The following is a 20,722-nucleotide window of genomic DNA, read 5'->3' as shown; positions in this document are numbered from 1 at the left end:
TTCCATGATATTGCGTCCGGCTCCGTCACGCATCCACCAGTGCGACCGGATTCAGCGAGTCAGACGTTGCCCACTCCGTTGCCGTTTCCTCATCAGTTTCGGATGAGGAACCCTCTGATGAGAACGTTGCTGAACAAGACGATCAGCCCCCAGCCCTGCTATCCATCCAGAAGATGCTGAAGAAGGAACGCTGCCCAGTCAGGCTGTGGATGAGTCTGGTAGGGACACTGTCATCCGTGGATCAATTTGTGTCAATAGGAAGACTACACCTCCGTCCTCTTCTATACCATCTAGCTTTTCACTGGAAAAAGGACAAGACGCTAGAAGCGGTCTCGATCCCGGTTTCCGGAAAGATAAAGTCTTGTCTGACTTGGTGAAAGGACTATATCAACCTTAGAGAGGGTCTTCCCCTGACTGTTCAGACTCCCAACCACGTTCTCTTCTCGGACGCATCGGACGTAGGCTGGGGTGCGACATTAGACGGTCGGGAATGCTCGGGATTATGGAACTCGAGTCAAAGGACAATGCATTTCAACTGCAAGGAGCTACTGGCAGTACGTCTGACCTGGAAAAGCTTCAGGTCTCTCCTTCAAGGCAAAGTGGTGGAGGTGAACTCGGACTACACCACGGCTTTGGCGTACATCTCCAAGCAAGGAGGGACCTACTCTCTGACGTTGTACGAGATCGCAAGGGACCTCCTCACCTGGTCAAAAGGTCTAGACATATCACTAGTAACGAGGTTCATCCAAGGCAACTTGAATGTCATGGCAGATTGTCTCAGTCGGAAGGGACAAATAATTCCAACAGAATGGACCCTCCACAAGGATGTATGCAAGAGACTTTGGGCCACCTGGGGCCAGCCAACCATAGATCTCTTCGCAACCTCGATGACCAAGAGGCTCCCAATATATTGCTCACCAATCCCGGACCCAGCAGCAGTTCATATAGATGCCTTTCTACTAGATTGGTCACATCTAGATCTATATGCATTCCCTCCGTTCAAGATTGTCAACAAGGTACTGCAGAAGTTCGCCTCTCACGAAGGGACAAGGTTGACGCTAGTTGCTTCCCTCTGGCCCGCGAGAGAATGGTTCACCGAGGTACTTCGATGGCTAGTAGACGTTCCCAGAACACTTCCCCTAAGGGTGTACCTTCTACGTCAGCCACGCGTAAAGAAGGTACACCAAGGCCTCCACTCTCTTCGTCTGACTGCCTTCAGACTATCGGAAGACTCTCGAGAGCTAGAGGCTTTTCGAAGGAGGCAGCCAGAGCGATTGCTAGAGCAAGGAGAACATCCACCCTTAGAGTCTACCAATCGAAGTGGGAAATCTTCCGAAACTGGTGCAAGTCAGTATCCGTATCCTCGACCAGTACCTCTGTAACTCAAATAGCTGACTTCCTCTTATATCTGAGGAAAGAACGATCTCTTTCAGCTCCCACTATCAAGGGTTACAGAAGCATGTTGGCATCAGTTTTCCATCACAGAGGCTTAGATCTTTCCAACAATAAAGATCTACAGGACCTCCTTAAGTCTTTTGAGACCACGAAGGAGCGTCGTTTGGTTACACCTGGTTGGAATTTAGACGTGGTATTAAGATTCCTTATGTCAGACAGGTTCGAACCGCTATAATCAGCCTCCCTGAAAGATCTCACTTTAAAGACTCTTTTCCTGGTATGCTTAGCCACAGCTAAAAGAGTCAGTGAGATTCATGCCTTCAGCAAGAACATCGGATTCTCATCCGAAACGGCTACATGTTCTACAACTTGGCTTTCTAGCCAAAAACGAGCTGCCTTCTCGGCCTTGGCCAATATCGTTCGATATTCCAAACTTATCGTATGGTTGGAAATGATCTAGAAAGAGTCTTATGTCCTGTAAGAGCTCTTAAGTTCTATTTAAAACGAACTAAACCTTTACGAGGCCCGTCTGAAGCTTTATGGTGTTCAGTTAAGAAACCATCTTTGCCTATGTCAAAGAATGCTTTATCCTATTTTATCAGACTGTTAATACGAGAAGCTCATTCCCATCTGAATGAGGAAGACCAAGCTTTGCTGAAGGTAAGGACACACGAAGTTAGAGCTGTCGCAACTTCCGTGGCCTTTAAACAAAATAGATCTCTGCAAAGTATAATCGACGCAACCTATTGGAAAAGCAAGTCAGTGTTCGCGTCTTTTTATCTTAAGAATGTCCAGTCTCTTTACGAGAACTGCTACACTCTGGGACCATTCGTAGCAACGAGTGCAGTAGTGGGTGAGGGCTCAACCACTACAATTCCCTAATTCCATAACCTTTTTAATCTTTCTCTTGAAATGTTTTATTATTGTTTTTGGGTTGTCCGGAAGGCTAAGAAGCCTTTCGCATCCTACTTGATTTGGCGGGTGGTCAAAGTCATTTCTTGAGAAGCGCCTAGATTAGAGGTTTTGATGAGGTCCTGTTGTATGGGCTGCAACCCTTGATACTTCAGATCCTAGGGGTCGCTCAGCATCCTAAGAGGATCGCGAGGCTCCGTAAGGAAGACGTACTTAAAAAGGCAGAGTAATTGTTCAAGTCGACTTCCTTACCAGGTACTTATTTATTTTATGTTTGTTATTTTGAATAACTGCTAAAATGAAATACAAAATACTTGGCTCATAATAATGTAAACAAGTAATGCTGGTCTCTACCCACCCCCCTGGGTGTGAATCAGACTATATAATCACCGGCTAAGTTTAATATTGAAAAATGTTATTTTTATTAATAAAATAAATTTTTGAATATACTTACCCGGTGATTATATATTAAAGGACCCTCCCTTCCTCCCCAATAGAGACCCAGTGGACCGAGGAGAAAATTGGTTTTGTGTTTACATTGAGTACTGAGTACCTGCTCGACAGATGGCGCTGTTGATGTACACCCCCTACCTGCATAGCGATCGCTGGCGTTTTTTGAACGTAGATTTTTTCTGTCGGGCAGCAGAGCTGCAGCTTATATAATAACCGGGTAAGTATATTCAAAAATTTATTTTATTAATAAAAATAACATATTGTTCCAAATTTGTCATTTTGTAATATAAAGACTTAGTTTATAATGTTTTAGTTTTGTTATGTAATAGTCTAGACATAAGAAATCTATAATTGTTTTTTTTTTTTTGATAGGCAAGTCGAGTTTATCGCCACCCAGGACTGCTGAAGTACATTGATGGTGGAATAATTGGGGGAGAGGTTGTAGTGGTTACAGAAAGAGCAATGCCCCTTCTTCACCAAGATCTTGAAATGTTCTCACCACTTCATATATCTGCTGGGTTACTGTCAGTCATTGAAACACTTGTCTTCCTGCATGACAGGGTAAGATTAGTCTAAATACAATGTTTTTTATTGTGTAATGCAGATTTTTTTAATTGGCCACCATTGGGAATTCAAATTAAAAGTTTTAACCTAATGCTGTGGGTAACTACCATTTTAAACATCTGACTTACCTGGTAGTTATATATATAGCTTTAGTCCCTGACGTCATGGCAGAATTTCAGAACTCGCGGCAATCGCCGATTGGGTAGCCAGGTGTACCACCGGTGCGCCCTCTACCCAGGTACCTGGAACCATTCCAACTATTCCTCAGATCTTCCCTGCCGCCTTACTGCTGATATCGTTGGAATTTTGCTCGCTTTGGCCTGTGTTTTTTGCAGTTAATTTGGTGAAATACACTTTGGCTTTCGCTTGTTTTGGTTTTGTTTTTTGGTATTTTCTTGGCACTGATTAGATAATAATGTCTGACTCTTCTTTGAGTATGAGGAGGTTTGTGAGAGGATGTAAGACCTGTCTTGCTGAAGCCTCTTTAGATCCAAACTCCATTTGTGTAAAATGCAGAGGTAAGTTTTGCGAATTGGATGATCGCTGTGTTGTGTAATTTTGACAGAGTGAGTGGTTGGAATATGATTGCTATGTTCGTAAGCTTGAAAGGGATAGGATCAGGAGAAGTAAATGTATGTCTCGCTCTTCTAGGGATAGTTCTCCCCCCTTGTTAACGAGCCTATTGATCCTTCCCCTGTAGTGGTAGTCCCAGATCCCCTTACTGTAAAAACTAACGAACCAACTCTTAAAGACATGATGGTGGTCATTCAAGCCCTTGGCGAAAGAGTAGAATCTCTCTTAGCGGGCAGGACTAAATTATGGTCTGATGTGAAAGTTAGAAATTGCAAGTGTCAGTGCTAAAATCAGTGCAGTGGAGGGTGTGGCTGCTCGGACCTGTCGTTCTTCCAGCCCTAGACCTCTTCCAAGCTCCCCAACCCCCGGGAGAAGGTCTGTCGACAGGCAAAGGTAGGCGAGAGGCATTAGCTCCCGAGTAGTCGTCTCCTCGAGCGTACCTTTTGACGCTTCCCAGGACGCTCGCCCTTGCCATGGGAAAAGCGAGGTAAAAGTGTTATCTTCGTCGTCGGATGACGCAGCTCCCAGACGGGGCTGGCGTCTTACGTCAAGACCTCTCAAGAGGAAGATTTCCGCTATTGAGCAGCATCGTGTGTTGACACCTCAGGTTCCAGGTTGCAGCCATTGGTGCAGTCCGGAACGATTCCCTTCCTGCTCCGAGGGAAGTTCTCCGGCCAAGAGGCCATCTACTTTGGTAGGAGACTAAAGGGCAGCCTGCAGACAAGAGAGAGTTGCTCGTCACCTAACGTCAAGATTCTAAATGCCATGACGCCAAGCGTCAAGAGGGTCATGACGGCGAGTGTCATGTCAAGGGGTTGGATTGCATCACGCCAAGCGTCGAGAGGTTGGAAGTCATGACGCCGAGTGTCAAGAAGTTGGACAACGTGACGCCGAGCGTCAGAACCTAGGAAGGCATGACGCCGAGAGTCAAGAAGTTGGACGTCGTGACGCCGAGGGTCGGAACCTTGGAAGTCATGACGCCGAGCGTCGGAACCTTGGAAGTCATGACGCCGAGCGTCGGAACTTTGGAAGTCATGACGCCGAGCGTCGGAACCTTGGAAGTCATGACGCCGAGCGTCGGAACCTTGGAAGTCATGACGCCGAGCGTCGGAACCTTGGAAGTCATGACGCCGAGCGTCGGAACCTTGGAAGTCATGACGCCGAGCGTCGGAACTTTGGAAGTCATGACGCCGAGCGTCGGAACCTTGGAAGTCATGACGCCGAGCGTCGGAACCTTGGAAGTCATGACGCCGAGCGTCGGAACTTTGGAAGTCATGACGCCGAGCGTCGGAACCTTGGAAGTCATGACGCCGAGCGTCAGAGACTTGGACGTCATGAAGCCGAGCGTCAAAAACGTGGACTTCATGGTTCTGAGTGTCAAGATTTTGGGCACCATGACGCCAGGCATCAAGAATTTGGATGTCATGACTCCAGGAGTCACGAAAAGAAGGTTCGATGTCGAGGAAACAGGACGTCTCTTCTTCGGTACGAGGGCAATCTGAAGAAAGGAACGACAACTGTCATCTTTTCCCTGGTTATCCTTAAGAGGATGTTTCAGAAGAAGAGGACCCGAAGAACCACCATTCTTTGGTAGACCTTAAAAGGCTCATGAGAGTTTTTTCTGGGGGTTTTTCCCTGAGAACTTTGTTCCTGCTGCTCCTCGTTCTCCGCCTTCAGGATTTACGCTCGGGAAATCTTCGAAGGAGTCTCCATTTTACGAAGATGGTTTCGTCTCATTCATCCAAGAGAGCCTTAAAGGTTATGGGAGACTGGATGCAATCTAAGAAAGACCAGAGGAAAAACAATTTTCTTGTTTTTTCCTCCGGCCAGATTAGGATCCATGTCGAGCATTTGGTACGAAACTGGAGAAGTTCTCGACCTGGGAGTCCCTGTCGCTGCCCAAGGGGACTTCTCGAGTCTGGTGGACACCCCTCGTCGGATGGCCATGAGGAGGACTTAAATCTTTTGGTCAACTTCTGAGTTGGACCACCTGCTTATAGGCTTTTTCAGAGCCTTAGAGGTTTTTAATTTCCTCGATTGGACTCCCGGAGCCTTGGGGAAAAGGATGGATTCTTTGAAGGATGTTGACACAGAAGGTCTCATCTATATTATGTCATGTATGGTCAAGCCGTTGAGAGATGGGGCTAATGAGTTAGCGGAACTTTTCTCAGTAGGTGTCCTTAAAAAAAGGGCTCAAATATGTGTTTTTCTGGCAAATGGGGTTATGCCCATGTAGAAATCTGAGCTGCTTTATGCACCTCTTTCTTTGCTCCTTTTCCCGCAAGATCTGGTCAGAGAAGTCTTTTCCGCGTTAGCCCAAATGGCTACACAGGACTTAGTTACTCGGTAGCACAATGAAATGAAATAATTCGGTTTTGTCAGCACGCTTCCGCCAGAAATTTGACGTCACAAGACATGTGACGTAAACTCTACGAAGAATGACTTGCAAAATATGTAAATTCATTTCTTTTTCTTGTAAGGAATGAAAAGAAAATACTAACTTACAAAGCAAAAGTATTTAATTTTTATAATGTAAAAGGAATTATATTATTTTCAAGAAAATATTTGTCCTATTAGTATACTTTCTTTAGATAAACTTCGATCTATTATCAGAGATTAGATAAAACTAGCGTACAGTCAAATTTACGCTACGTAATACTCGAGTCACTCGCCTACCACCACGTTCATACGTCACTAAGAAGCTGCTCTGCTATTGGTCGGCGTCACAGCGTCACTAAGATGCTGATACGCTATTGGCCGAAATCCCTCCCACAATGCTTGAGAGAGATGCTGCCTCTGTCTCTCTTTGTTATATGCGTGCTCGGTTCAGAATCTCGTGTGCGTTTCGTAAAGACTTGATCTCGTGTGAGTGCTTGCGATATCGTATTTTTTGTGCATTTTAGTGCTTAATTCCAACTTTTATTTTGTTAGCCATGGGTCCCAAGATTGCTAGTGATGTTAAAGGGAGAAGTAAGAAGATGATTACTATGGAAATGAAGCTGGAGATAATAAAGAAATACGAAGAAGGCATGCGCATCGTTACCCTCCCTAGTACAAATGGCCGTAACCAGTCAACGATTGGTACAATCATCAAAAACAAGGAAGCCATTAAAGTAAGTAAGTCTTCTAAAGGCATGACTGTCCTTGCCAGTGGAAGGACCTCAATCAATGACGAGATGAAGAGACTCCTCCTACTATGGATTAAAGAGAAGGAAATCGCTGGTGATACAGTCACGCAATCGGTAATTTCGCACAAGGTGATCACCATCTTCGCCGATCTCGTGGAGATGAAGGAACGTCGCAGCAAGCCCCCCAAGAGTTCAAGGCTTCTCATGGGTGGTTTGATCGTTTTAGGAAGAGGACTGGTATTCACTCAGTCGTCAGGCATGGAGAGGCGGCCAGTTCTGACAAGAAAGCAGCAGAAGAATTCCTCAAGAAGTTTGAGAAAGTAATTTCCAGAGAAGGCTACATTCCTCAGCAAGTGTTTAACTGTGATGAAACTGGCCTTTTCTGGAAGAAAATGGCCTGTCGTTCATATATCACAGCTGAAGAAAAGAAACTTCCTGGCCATAAACCGATGAAGGACAGACTTACCTTCACATTTTGTGCAAATGCCAGTGGGGACTTAAAAATTAAGCCCCTACTGGTATAACACTTGCAGAATCCTCGTGCCTTCAAGCCACAAAATATCATGAAGGATAGGCTCTCGGTATTTTGGAGGCCTGCTGTTAAGAAAATTTTAGAAGAGAACAATCTTCCTCTCAAATGTCCCCTGCTCACCCTCCTTGCCTCGAGGACATCATTCATCCTGACTTCTCCTTCATCAAGGTTCTCTATCTGCCACCGAACACCACCCCTCTCCTCCAGCCTATGGACCAGCAGGTGATTTCCAACTTTAAGAGGCTTTACACGAAGCATCTGTTCAAAAGATGCTTCGAAGTGACCTAAAGCACTCAACTCACCCTCCGTGAATTTTGGAAGGGGCATTTTGACATTGTTCAATGCCTGAAGATGATCGACAAAGCTTGGAATGAGGTTCTCGGAGCACCTTGATCTCATGGAAGAAACTGTGGCCAGCTGTTGTGGCCGTTGATGATCCTGCCCCTGAGGGTGATGCTGAGGAAATAATTTCAATTGGGAGGTCCATGGGGCTTGTTGTTGATGAGGCTGATGTCCATAACCTTATCAAGGAGCACAGGGAGGAGCTTACGACTGTAGACTTGAAGAAGTTGGAGGCAATGCTATCGGTTGTATGAAAACCTTTCGAGATTCATTGAAAAAAAACTCCGTGAAAAACTTCACACACAGGTCATCTTATGAAGAGTGTTAATGACAAGTGTATGAGTCATTTTAGAAATATGTTGAGGAATCGTCAGAAACAGGCTTCTTTGGATAGATATTTCTCCAAAAGAGAAGTGTCAGAAAGCAAAGATGATATAAGTGATTCTATTAAAAAAGCTAAATAAGAGTAATTTTTTAAGTTCTAAAAAAATTTCAAAAGACAAAAATAATAAAAAAAGTGTTTTTAATTTTAAGTGTTTAATAGTAAGAATAAAATTATTATTAAGTGTACATAACATAATTACCATTGATACGTTTTTACATCTGCCGTCTCCTCCCCCATCTGCCTCCACCTACTACCAGCTCAAGTCATGTCACTCCAAAGGTAAATAAAATTCAATTTTTCAATATTAATCTTACCCGATGATCATGTAGCTGTCAACTCTGTTGCCCGACAGAAATCTACGGTCGGGATACGCCAGCGATCGCTATACAGGTGGGGGTGTACACAACAGTGCCATCTGTGAGTAGGTACTCAAGTACTTCTTGTCAACAAGAACTCAATTTTTCCTCTGTCGTGCCTCCGGCTAGACCTACTAATACGCCGTCCCTAACTGGATTTGTTTTCACAACTTTTTGGTGAAGTACACTATTCCAGTTTTTGAGCTTTCGCTATGCAGGGGTTTTATCTTCATTTCAAAACTTGAACTCGTTTTGGATAGATTTTTTATGGTGACGAAGAGAGTATGGACTCTCTTTCACTTTTAAATGGCCGACCCTTCCCTTAGACGGAAGTGTTGGTGTCGAAGAGAGTATAGACTCTCTTTCGCTTTTTATGACCCACCCTTCCCTTAGACGGAAGTGTGTTTAGGTTTTTGGTAATTTTGCTTTACAAAGTTATAGATTTATTTTATATCTCTCCGCCATTTATAGGCCTCTTCGATTAACTTTCCATTTATTATAAACTTATAAAAATTAATTTTTATGTTTGTTTATATGCGACCTTTCCTAATAGTAGGCGGTCCTTACTTGGAACCGAAGTTAATTAACATTGAGCCCGTCATATCGTTTTTCCTGTTAAGAATTTATGCTATTTTAATTTTAATGTTTTTGAAAGAATTTCTTTGATAGTCTCGTACTGTTTTCAAAGTTGAACTAACGTTTTGTTTAGTCTCCGCAGTTGACGTTCAGAACGTTCAACTTGCGCTCTATCGTTACGATAGAGAGAGAGTATTTCACGGTTTCACGTTGCAGTAAGAGTAAACCGATTCTAGCGTTTCGTTCATTCTTTCTTAGCTTAAATGGTTTTAATTCTAATAAAGGAACTTTTTATTTGGGAAACCTTTCAGTTTTTTTCCTTTAACAAATAATATGTTTTAACAATATATATAATTGGGCTCATCTCTCAGGTTCTAAGTCAAGAGAGAGAGAGAGAGAGATAGAGACGGAGGGAGAGAGAGGAGGATAAACGTTTCGTTCAAGCGGGTAACGTTGTTCTCGTTTTTTGCTCTTCTCCCTAGTCGCTATAGGGGAAGAAGGTAAAACGTTTCTAGAGTTTTATTCTTGTTCCCAGGCTTTATGCGGTGAGAGATTTTAAACGTAGTTTATTTGATCTAGTGTTTAGTCTCTTTTCCAGCCACTGAATTCTTTATCTTTCATTATGTTTTTCTGTTACATTGTAATACTGTTTTCGCAATTACTACCTTTTAATGAAGGATAGGATTGCGTGTTTCAGGTACAAACCACTTAAAGTTTCGAGTTCAGTGAAATAAGTGCAAACAGAAAATCAAAAGTGATAAAGTGATATGCGCAAAGTGTTACAGTGTTGCGTTCGAGGGTTCGTCTGTTCGTGCCAGTTGTTCACCTAGTCCGATACCTCTTACAAGCTCCCAAGCCCAGGGGAGAAGTAATGTCGAAGGACTTATGGGTTCCACAGGCCTTGATCGACGAACAGACGTTTCCCTCCGTGGTTTCGGGTGTATCTACACACGTTGCCGACGTGATCACCCCACCCACACAAAGACGAGAGAGCCCATTTATTCCTCGTCTGCGGAAGAGGTTTCTCGCAGAAACCATGGACCAAATCTTGCAGCTTTTAAGTGCAAGTCGGTCCCTTCCGCGCAAGTCCAACGGCCTAGGTGTAGCCACTGGGTCAGTTCGGACTCGCTGCAGTACGACAACTGCACACCTCCCAAGAGAGGCAAGGTGGTACCGCAACAGGCAGTAACTCCGTCTGTTGCCGCACCAGCTGTTTTAGACCCTCAGTCACAACGGACAGTAGCTTCTTTTGTTGTTGTCTTTCATAGACCCTAGTGGTCCATGCTGCAGACTATACAGTCTCAGCTTGCTCCTTCATGCAGGAGTATCGTGCTGGAAGGTTGACAATGCACCTGTTAACCTACAACCCGCCGAGGTTGTGCGCTCAGCAGATACTGCGGCTGCCTGCTCCCACCCTCCACCTGTGAGAGCTCCACCACCGATGCGCAGTCCACCCTGCCAGACGCATGTTCTTGTAGCACCATCTGCTAACATGCGTGAGCTACCGCATCAGCAGTGGGAAGGTTCTGTAGAGCTGCCGGGTTCCAGCACTATGCGGCATTCTCCGCAGCCCATGCAGCATGCTCTGCATACCTTACAGCATGCTCCGCATACCATGCAGCATGAGCCGCATACCTTACAGCATGCTCCGCATACCATACCGCATGCTCCTCAACCCACCGCAGCCCCTCCCACGCACCAGCACTCTGCTTTTGTTGTTGCCAGCTCCCACACTCCGACTGCGGAGAAGGTTGACGATGCACCCGTGGGCCTACACCTCCCACGGTTGTGCGCCCGGCATGGCTTCCTGCTCTCACACTCTTGTTGTGAGAGCTCCTCCACCCATGCACAGTCAACCCTGCCAGATGTATGATGACTCCCACGCACAGAGCACTCCGTTGCCGTGCGTGAGCTACCACAAGCTGCCGTGTTTTGACACGGTGTGTCAGCCTCCGCAACACACTGTGGTTACCGCCACTCGCCAGCAGCAACTAGTCAGTCAGGAGTTGAGGCTTCCCCACACAACTTTGGTTGTTGCCAACTCACAGACTGTCATACAGTTACATGACGTTGCCTTCTGGTCTGCTACTTATACACCAGTGCTGTATGTCCTCACGCTCCTGTTGTGGTTGACAGTTCAGTTTTTGACAGTTCACAGACTGTCAAGCAGTTTCATAACGTTGCCTTCTGGTCTGCTGCTTTTGCACCAGTGAAACCCTCACTGAGAGAACCTAGCTTTTCTCGGATATGGTTCCTGTAGATGAGAAAGTGCTGTTCTCCCTCCTTCTGATATTCCCTTGAGGACTCTGTCATTTGGAGAGGAGCCTTAAGCTGCTTAGCCTCCTATGGACTTTTATTTAAGCATAACATGCTTCCAGGGAGGGTAAATGGTTCCGCTTCAGTCGCTAACCCCGTCTGTTGCCACACCTGCTCCCATAGACCTTGGGCTTTGTTGCAAGACATGCAGTCCAAGCTTAGTCCTTGATAGAGGATTTTTTACGGAGAAGACCCTTCTTGCCAACGACCTTCCTACCGGTTGGTTGTACGCCCTGTTGACGCTGAGGTATCCTACTCACGTCCGCCAGTTGAGATGGTTCCTCCACCGGTGCGACCCAGTGTGGGTTGCCAGTCGCACGTTGATGTTATGCTACTCTCGGAGGTGGTTGTGGACGTTCAGTGTGTCACTGGGAAGACGTTCAACAACCAGCAGAGGTGACTTGTTGTGACGCAGTGCGGCAACCTCAGCAACCCGATAAGGGGTTGTCTGTACTACCCAGACAGTCTAGACAGTTTCGGGTTGTCGCTGTACTTCCTCGCTTCCCCATGGTTGACAGTTCACAGACTGTGCAACAGTACCATGATCTTGTGTCCGGCTCCGTCACGCATCCACCAGTGCGACCGGATTCAGCGAGTCAGACGTTGCCCACTCCGTTGCCGTTTCCTCATCAGTTTCGGATGAGGAACCCTCTGATGAGGACATGGCTGAACAAGAAGATCAATCCCCAGCCCTGCTATCCATCCAGAAGATGCTGAAGAAGGAATACGGCCCTGTCAGGCTGTGGATGAGTCTGGTTAGGACACTGTCATCCGTGGTGCATTTGGTGTCACTTGGAAGACTACACCTCCGTCCTCTTCGGTTTCATCTAGCTCTTCACTGGAAAAGGACAAGACGCTAGAAGCGGTCTCGATCCCGGTTTCCGGAAGATAAGTCTGGTCTAACCTGAGGAAAGGACTTTATCAACCTTTTATAGGGTCTTCCCCTGACTGTTCAGACTCCCAACCACGTTCTCTTCTCAGACGCATCGGACGGGCTGGGGTGCGACCTTAGGCGGTAGGGAATGCACGGGATTATGGAACTCGCGTCAAAGGACAATGCATTTTAACTGCAAGAAGCTTCTGGCAGTAAGTCTGACCTGGAAAAGCTTCAGGTCTCTCCTTCAAGACAAAGTAATGGAGGTCAACACGGACAACTCCCTGCTTTGATGTTCATCTCCTAGCAAGGAGGGACCTACTCTCTGACATGGTGCGAGTTCGCTAGTGACCTCCTCTCCTATTCAACAGGTCTAGACTTTTCACTAGTAACAAATTTCTTCCAAGGCAACTTGAATGTCTTAGCAGTTTGTCTCAGTAGGAAGGGACAATAATTCCAACATATTGGACCCTCCACAGAGATGTATGCAAGAGACTTTGGGTCACCTGGGGCCATCCAACCATAGATCTCTTCGCAACCTCGATGTCCAAGAGGCTCTCAACAGACCCAGCAGTGGTTCTTTTAGATGCCTTTCTACTAGATTAGTCTCATCTAGATCTATATGCATTCCCTCCGTTCTAGTTTGTCAACAAGGTACTGCAGAAGTTCGCCTCTCACGTTGGGACACTAGTTGCTTCCCTCTGGCCCGCGAGAGAATAACTTACCGAGGTACTTCAATGGCTAGTAGACGTTCCCAGAACTCTTCCCCTAAGGGTGGACCTGCTACGTCTGCCACGCGTAAGAAGGTACTCCAAGGCCTCCACGCTCTTCGTCTCACTGCCTTCAGAGTATCGAAAGACTCTCGAGAACTAGAGGTTTTTCGAAGGAGGCAACCAGAGCGATTGTTAGAGCAAGGAGAACATCCACCCTTAGGGTCTACCAATCGAAGTGGGGAATCTTCCTAAACTGGTGCAAGTCAGTATCCGTATCCTCGACCAGTACCTCTGTAACTCAAATAGCTGACTTCCTCTTATATCTGAGAAAAGAGCGATCTCTTTCAGCTCCCACTTTCAAGAGTTACAGAAGCATGTTGGCATCAGTCTTCCGTCACAGAGGCTTAGATCTTTTTAACAATAAAGATCTACAGGACCTCCTTAAATCTTTTGAGACCACGAAGGAGCGTCGTTTGGTTACACCTGGTTGGAATTTAGACGTGGTTCTAAGATTCCTTATGTTAGACAGGTTCGAACCACTTCAATCAGCCTCCCTGAAAGATCTCCCCTTTAAGACTCTTTTCCTGATAGGCTTTACCAGCTAAAAGAGTCAGTGAGATTCATGCCTTCAGCAAGAACATCGGATTTTCATCCGAAACGGCTACATGTTCTACATCTTGGTTTTCTAGCCAAACACGAGCTGCCTTCTCGGCCTTGACCAATATCGTTCGTTATTCCAAACTTATCGATATGGTTGGAAATGAACTAGAAAGAGTATTATGTCCTGTAGAGCTCTTAAGTTCTATTTTAAAAACCTTTATGAGGCCCGTCTGAAGCTTTATGGTGTTCAGTTAAGAATTCATCTTTGCCTATGTCAGAGAATTCTTTATCCTATTATTTTCAGACTGCTAATACGAGAAGCTCATTCCCTTCTTAATGAGGAAGACCAAGCTTGGCTGAAGGTAAGGACACACGAAGTTAGAGCTATCACAACTTCCGTGACCTTTTAATAAAATAGATCTCTGCAAAATATTTTCGACGCAACCTTTTGGAAAAGCTAATCAGTGTTCGCGTCTTTTATCTTAAGAATGTCCAGTCTCTTTACGAGAACTGCTACACTCTGGGACCATTCGTAGCAACGAGTGCAGTAGTGGTGGGGGCTCCACCACTACAATTCCCTAATTCCAGAACCTTTTTAATCTTTCTCTTGAAATATTTCTGGGTTGTCCGGAAGGCTAAGAAGCCTTCCGCATCCTGGTTGATTTGGCGGGTGGTCAAATTCTTTCTTGAGAAGCGCCTAGATTAGAGGTTGTGATGAGGTCCTTTAGTATGGGTTGCAGCCCTTAATACTTCAGCACCTAGGAGTCGCTCAGCATCCTAAGAGGATCGCTAGGCTCAGTAAGGAAGACGTACTTAAAAAGGCAGAGTAATGGTTCAAGTCGACCTCCTTACCAGGTACTTATTTATTTTATGTTTGTTATTTTGAATAACGGCTAAAATAAGATACGGGATACTTAGCTTCTTTGTTAACATGTATGCTGGTCTCCACCCACCACCCTGGGTGTGAATCAGCTACATGATCATCGGGTAAGATTAATATTGAAAAATGTTATTTTCATTAGTAAAATAAATTTTTGAATATACTTACCCGATGATCATGAATTTAAGGACCCGCCCTTCCTCCCCATAGAGAACCAGTGGACCGAGGAGAAAATTGAGTTCTTGTTGACAAGAAGTACTTGAGTACCTACTCACAGATGGCGCTGTTGTGTACACCCCCACCTGTATAGCGATCGCTGGCGTATCCCGACCGTAGATTTCTGTCGGGCAACAGAGTTGACAGCTACATGATCATCGGGTAAGTATATTCAAAAATTTATTTTACTAATGAAAATAACATTTTTCCTTTACAGTACAGTATATAATTTTTATTTATACCTGTAATGTTATTTAAATATATACTGTACAGTACATGTCTATTATATATAAGTATACTATAGTACAGTGCTTACTATACTATTTTGTTACTAATTTTCAATAAGTACAGTATATGAAATTTTGATTTGTTCCGTAACCGAAATACAAACCACACTATTTAATTAGGGTATTACTTTCGGCGTAGCTGAAATGACGAGCCATTAGAATTTTAACGAGGGTTTACTACCCCCTCGCTAGTTAGCGAGGGGGGTAGGGTTGGGGTAGCTAGCTACCCCTCCCCCATCCCACACCGGTGAACTAGTTCACTTTACTTTTGGCTCGGGTGATGAGCAGACGTGTCTGCTCCCATCCTCGCTTTTGACAGCCATTAATGCTTTTTGTTTTTTACTTACTTTTTCTTATACTTAATATATATATAAACATTCTTTGTGTTTATGTATATATTTGTGTATAGAAATATAGTAAGTTTCCTTTTCAGTGTTTGTGCTGTGTGTGTAGTGTACGACAACGTCACCGGCGTAGTACTAGGCCATCACGGTTTCACGTCATGGGGTGCGGCCTCTCCCTTGGTCCTTCGGTCGTTCCTTTGGCTCCCGATAATTCGGCCGCCGTGGGCAATCGTCATCGCTGGACTTTCTTCATTCTTCTGTTTTCTTCGCTGTTCCTCCTTTCCTACGGGGAACTTGGATTCTCAGCGAAGGGAATGTAGGAGTTTAGATTGACTTCGGTCTCTCTCTCTACTCGAGGTCGTTCACCCTTTACTACTACTACTATTACAGAAGCTTCTTTCCCGTGCGGGTTGGGTTGCTATTCCGTTTATTTGTCTCAATTATTTTAATGAAATCTAATTGTATTTTTTAACTTCTGTGGAGAACACTTCCCTTCTGGGGTCAGTGGTTCTTAATATTTGTGAACATTCTTAGATGAATTACATAATTATAATTCTGTTTTTGTTACAGTTCTCCGCCCTCCCCCTTCTCCTGTGAATGTCAGTGGGGGAGGAGGGTGCATACTTATTTTGTAATTCTTATGTTTTTTATTCCCTCGGGGTTTCTCTTCGGAGTTTTTCCCGGGGGAATTTCTGTTAACTAATTATTTATTTTATTTTCCCAGTTAATGATGCAGTTTTTCTTCATTGCCTAAAGTGTGCCAACGAAGCAGAGCTGTCCTGTTTGTGCCTGGGGAGTCTGCTGTTGCTGCCGTCTCTCTAGGACATCGTCACGGGCGCGATCCCTTCTCTTAGAAGTTCTCCCGTAACAACTGTCAGCTCTTTAGTTCTTCTTAGAACTCTAAGGAGGTTTGCCTCCAGAGGTAGGTAACTTCCCTTCTGAGGTAGGTTCCCTTCCCAGGCGTGAGATTTTTCCCCTGCAGAGGGGGGAACTTCTCATACCTTAAATATTCCTGGATGGGTTTTCCTGGTCCTCAGGGGCTTATGCTCTTGATGCTGAGCGACCGCACTTGTAACCATGCTCAAAGAGCTGAGCGGTTGCAAGGCCGGGCGCATGGAACTTCAGGTGGCTATGCTCTTAGGGCTGAGCGGTCACACCTGCAGCTATGCTCAAGGGGCTGAGCAGCTGCAGGATCAGTCTTGTGACCTCTCTCGTTCGCGAGGGAGGTCACTCATAAGGACTCCTCTTCGGAGGATTGCTCCTTATAGGCCAGCTTGCTGATCCAACGGCCCTAAGGGGCGCCATCACCAATGTCTTCAAGTCTCTTCTACGAAGTGTTCACCTTTCTCGTTCGTGAGAGAGGCCACTCATAGAGACTCCTCTTCGGTGGATTGTTCCTGTTTAGACCAGCTTGCTGTTCGGGACCTCTCCGCAGAATTGTTCGCCTTCTCCTAGACCTGCTGACCTGCCGTCTCCGTTCCTGGCTGCTGACGCTGTGGGCACCCACGCACCCCGTTGTCCAACGGGCACCGGTCCCTTTGGGGTTAAGGGGCTTTCTCACACTGTAAGTCCCTTAAGCTCCAGGTATCCCCTGTGCGACAACGTTTTTCCTAGAGCTCGCCTACTGTTCCTGCTATTCCTGAGACTTCCATCCAGAGAAACCCTGTTCCAGGGACTATTCATGAGTTAGCGCACAGGCACTCACCAGTACTTCAGCCTGCGAGTGTCTCCTAGTCTCTTCTACGAAAGGCACCTCTCCTGTTCGTGGGAGAGGTCTCTCATAGAGACTCTTCCTCGGAGTATCAAGCAGAACTTCCAGTGCTGATCGTCTTGTCAGCTGTCCCTTCATACTAGCGCGCACATGCTCGCCGACAATCTTCTTACGTGCGCAAGCGCCGAGGATCTTTCGCGAGCGAGCGCTGACAATCTTCTTACGCGCGCAAGCGCTGACAATCTTCTTACGCGCGCAAGCGCCGTTGATCTTCTTACGCGCGCAAGCGCCGACGATCTTCTTGGCAGAGGATCTTCTTTGGTGCGCTAGCGCTAACAATCTTCCTACGCACGTAAGCTCCAACGATCGTCCGCGCGCAGCCTCCGATGGTTCCCTGTGCCGACGATCTTCTTATGCGCGCAAGCATGACGATCTTCTTGCGCGCACAAGCGCCGACGATCTTTAAGCGTTGTCGATCTTCTTTCGCGCTCAAGGGCCTACGATCTCCAAGCGCCAACAATCTCGTACGCGCGCGCCCCATCATTCTGGTCCGCACGGGCTCTTCATTCTGTTCCTGCTCGTCAATCTGATTTCTGCACACCCTATGTAGTCTCGCCCACACGGGCTCTTCATTCTGTTCCTGCTCGTCAATCTGATTTCTGCACACCCTATGAAGTCCCGCGCGTGAGTGTTTTCAAAGGTCTCGCTCGCGACCCCTGAGTATTTCCCATCGCGCGAGCGCCAGCGCGCTCCCTCTGCTGAGGTGAGGCCTTCTCTCACCGCACCAATGGGAGAAACCCCACCTCGAGCAGGAGAATCGTCCCGTGTTGGGGCGGAGAAGAGCCCTCAGACTTCATTGTTGGAGTCCTGTATTCCTCCTAGGAGGGAACCGAAGGACTCTAAGAGTGTCCCCAAGTAGAGCCTTTGGGGATGGGAGACTTTGCTGCCAGTTCTCCAGGAGGAGAACAGCAAGAGTCAGAGCATGCCTTCCAGCAGGTCTTGACTCTGATGAGGCATCTCAACGGGTTCAAGGACCCTGAGGTTCCTCCTCGTGAGGGCAAGGACATGTTCCTGGACCGAGTCTTTGGCACTCGGAAACCCGCTAAGGCCAGTGCGGCTTTGCCCTGGTCCTAAGGGGGCAAAGAGTGCCAGGGATAAGGTTGAGGGCCAGCTCTCCGAGCTCGCCTCCTCCAGCCGTTCCACTGATGGCAACAAGCTCCTCCCACCTCCACCAGGGAGGTATTTTGAGATCATGGAGGAGTCTAGCTTAGCTCTTACGTTGCACCACTCTGTGGAAGAGCTTACCAAGGGAGTCCCTCTTGAGAGAGTCTCTAGCCGGCAAGTAACTTTCTCGGCGTCAGAGATCCTAAGCCAGGAGAAGGTCGCGAAGTGTGCCATGCAGACTACTTCGTGATTGGACGTCTGGTTGGGGTCTCTTGGCATCCTGTTGTGATCCGAGGATCTGTCCAAAGAAAGCACCAGGAAGGCACTGGAGACCTTCCTCCTTTCGGGCACCCGCACCATTGAGTTTCTGGCCCACCAAGCCTCGAACTTGTGGGCCAATTCGATCTTGAAACGACGTGGAACAGGCAGCTGAGAGGTGGAGGAAATCCAATCAGGTCTCTCACCTCCAAAGGGCTCTCACAACGAAGCCCTGCAAACCTCCAGCACCTCAACAACCTCACCCATCCAAGACGACGAAACTGGCAGTGGCAGCAAAGACGACGGTATCCAAACAGCAGCCCTTTCCTGTCAAAGACAAGAAGGGCAAAAAGTCCTCCAGGGGAGGCAAGAATCCTAGAGGCAGTGGCCAAGGCCGCAAACGCTAGGATTGGCAATCCCCCTGTATGTCACCCAGTGGGGCGATGCCTACAAAGTTGCGCATTCGGGTGGCAGCAACCCGGGGCCGACTCCTGGACGATTTCTGTAATCTGTCAGGGATTCCGCGTCCCATTCACAACATCTCTACCTCCCCTGACAGTGAATCCAGTGTCGTTGAGCTTCTATGCCATGGGATCGGGAAAGGGGCTAGCCCTACGGACAGAAGTCGAGACCATGCTAAAGAAGGATGCTCTCCAAGAGGTCGTCGACGGTTTCCCAGGCCTCTTCAGTTGACTCTTTCTTGTAAAGAAGGCGTCGGGAGGCTGTAGACCAGTCATCGACCTCTCAGCTCTGAACAGGTTTGTCAAACAAACTCCGTTCAACATGGAAACAGCAGACACGGTTAGACTTGCAGTGAAACCACAAGACTTCATGCGTACACTGGATCTGAAGGACGCGTACTTCCAGATCCCAATCCATCCGTCTTCTAGGAAGTACTTAAGATTCAGCCTAGACAACAAGATCTATCACTTCAAGGTGCTGTGTTTTGGTCTTTCCACAGCACCTCAGGTATTCACCAGAGTGTTCAACCTGATCTCTTCGTGGGCACACAGGATTGGCATCCGTCTCCTCCGCTATCTGGACGACTTGCTGATCCTGGCAGACTCGGAGTCGACTCTTCTTCGACACCGGGACAAGCTTCTGGGACTTTGCCAAGATCTAGGGATCATGGTAATTCTCGAGAAGTCTTCTCTGCTTCCCTCTCAACGACTGGTATATCTAGGCATGATCTTGGACATCAAGCTCCACAAAGCCTTTCCATCAGACGACAGGATAGCAAGGCTGAGGAGGGTCGCAGATCCTTTCCTTGGTCGAGAAGAACTCCCAACCAAATCGTGGTTACGTCTTCTCGGTCACCTTTCCTCCCTGGCCGGTCTAGTTCCAAATGGGCGCCTCAGGATGAGTCCCTGCAATGGCGGCCCAAGTACCGGTGGAATCAAGGTCACGATTCCCCGGACGTTTTGGTCCCTATGGGTCCTGCAGAACGGACGGACCTTCAGTGGTGGGTGACGGGGAAACCTCTGAAAGGGAGTGGATCTTCTCGTCCTCCCCCCGGATTTGGTGCTGTTTTCGGACGCCTCAAAAGAAGGGTTGTGGGGCTCACGTTCTGAACCACAGGACCTCAGGTCTATGGTCAGAATCAGAAAAGTGCCTCCACATAAAACCTGCTAGAGATGAAGGCCGTATATCTGGCACTTCAACAGTTCCAACAGTACCTGGCGGGTCACTCCGTGGTGGTGAGGAGCGACAACACCATGGTAGTGGCTTACATCAACAAGCAGGGAGGTACCTTTTCACAACAGCTATCCCATCTTGCAGTAAAGATACTGAGATGGACCGAAGTCCAGTCGTTTCCACTATCGGCTCGCTTCATTCCGGGCAAACGGAATGTGCTCTCTGACAGTCTGAGTAGAGCATCACAGATAGTGAGTACCGAGTAGTCTTTGGATCCTCTAGTAGCCAACAAACTCCTGACTTTGTGGGGTTCCTCGACGGTGGATCTGTTCGCGACAGCCTTGAATTTCAAGCTTCCGCTGTACTGCTCCCCAGTCCCGGACCCCAAGGCCCTCTGGCAAGATGCCTTCCAAAACTAGGCAAACTACTATATATGTTAACAGTTCGACCTCCAACTGAAAACTGTCCAATTTCCCTTTTAAAGTCATGTCTATTTACCCCATCACCA

The 20,722-nt window shown here is 46.9% G+C and overlaps 1 protein-coding gene across 2 annotated transcripts in view; it reads left to right on the top strand.

Moving 5' to 3' along the window:
• The window catches only part of LOC137623262 (protein-associating with the carboxyl-terminal domain of ezrin), a 73,680-nt gene that overhangs the window by 8,394 nt on the left and 44,564 nt on the right, over positions 1 to 20,722 (top strand). For both annotated transcript variants that reach the window (XM_068354022.1, XM_068354021.1), the window contains exon 3: positions 3,133 to 3,321. In XM_068354022.1, the coding sequence (XP_068210123.1) occupies positions 3,133 to 3,321 (189 nt within the window). The remainder of the gene's footprint in view (positions 1 to 3,132; positions 3,322 to 20,722) is intronic.

The sequence above is a fragment of the Palaemon carinicauda genome, chromosome 30, assembly GCF_036898095.1.
Source record: "Palaemon carinicauda isolate YSFRI2023 chromosome 30, ASM3689809v2, whole genome shotgun sequence".
Classification (NCBI taxonomy): domain Eukaryota; kingdom Metazoa; phylum Arthropoda; class Malacostraca; order Decapoda; family Palaemonidae; genus Palaemon; species Palaemon carinicauda.
This window is presented reverse-complemented; position numbering and strand designations above follow the sequence as displayed.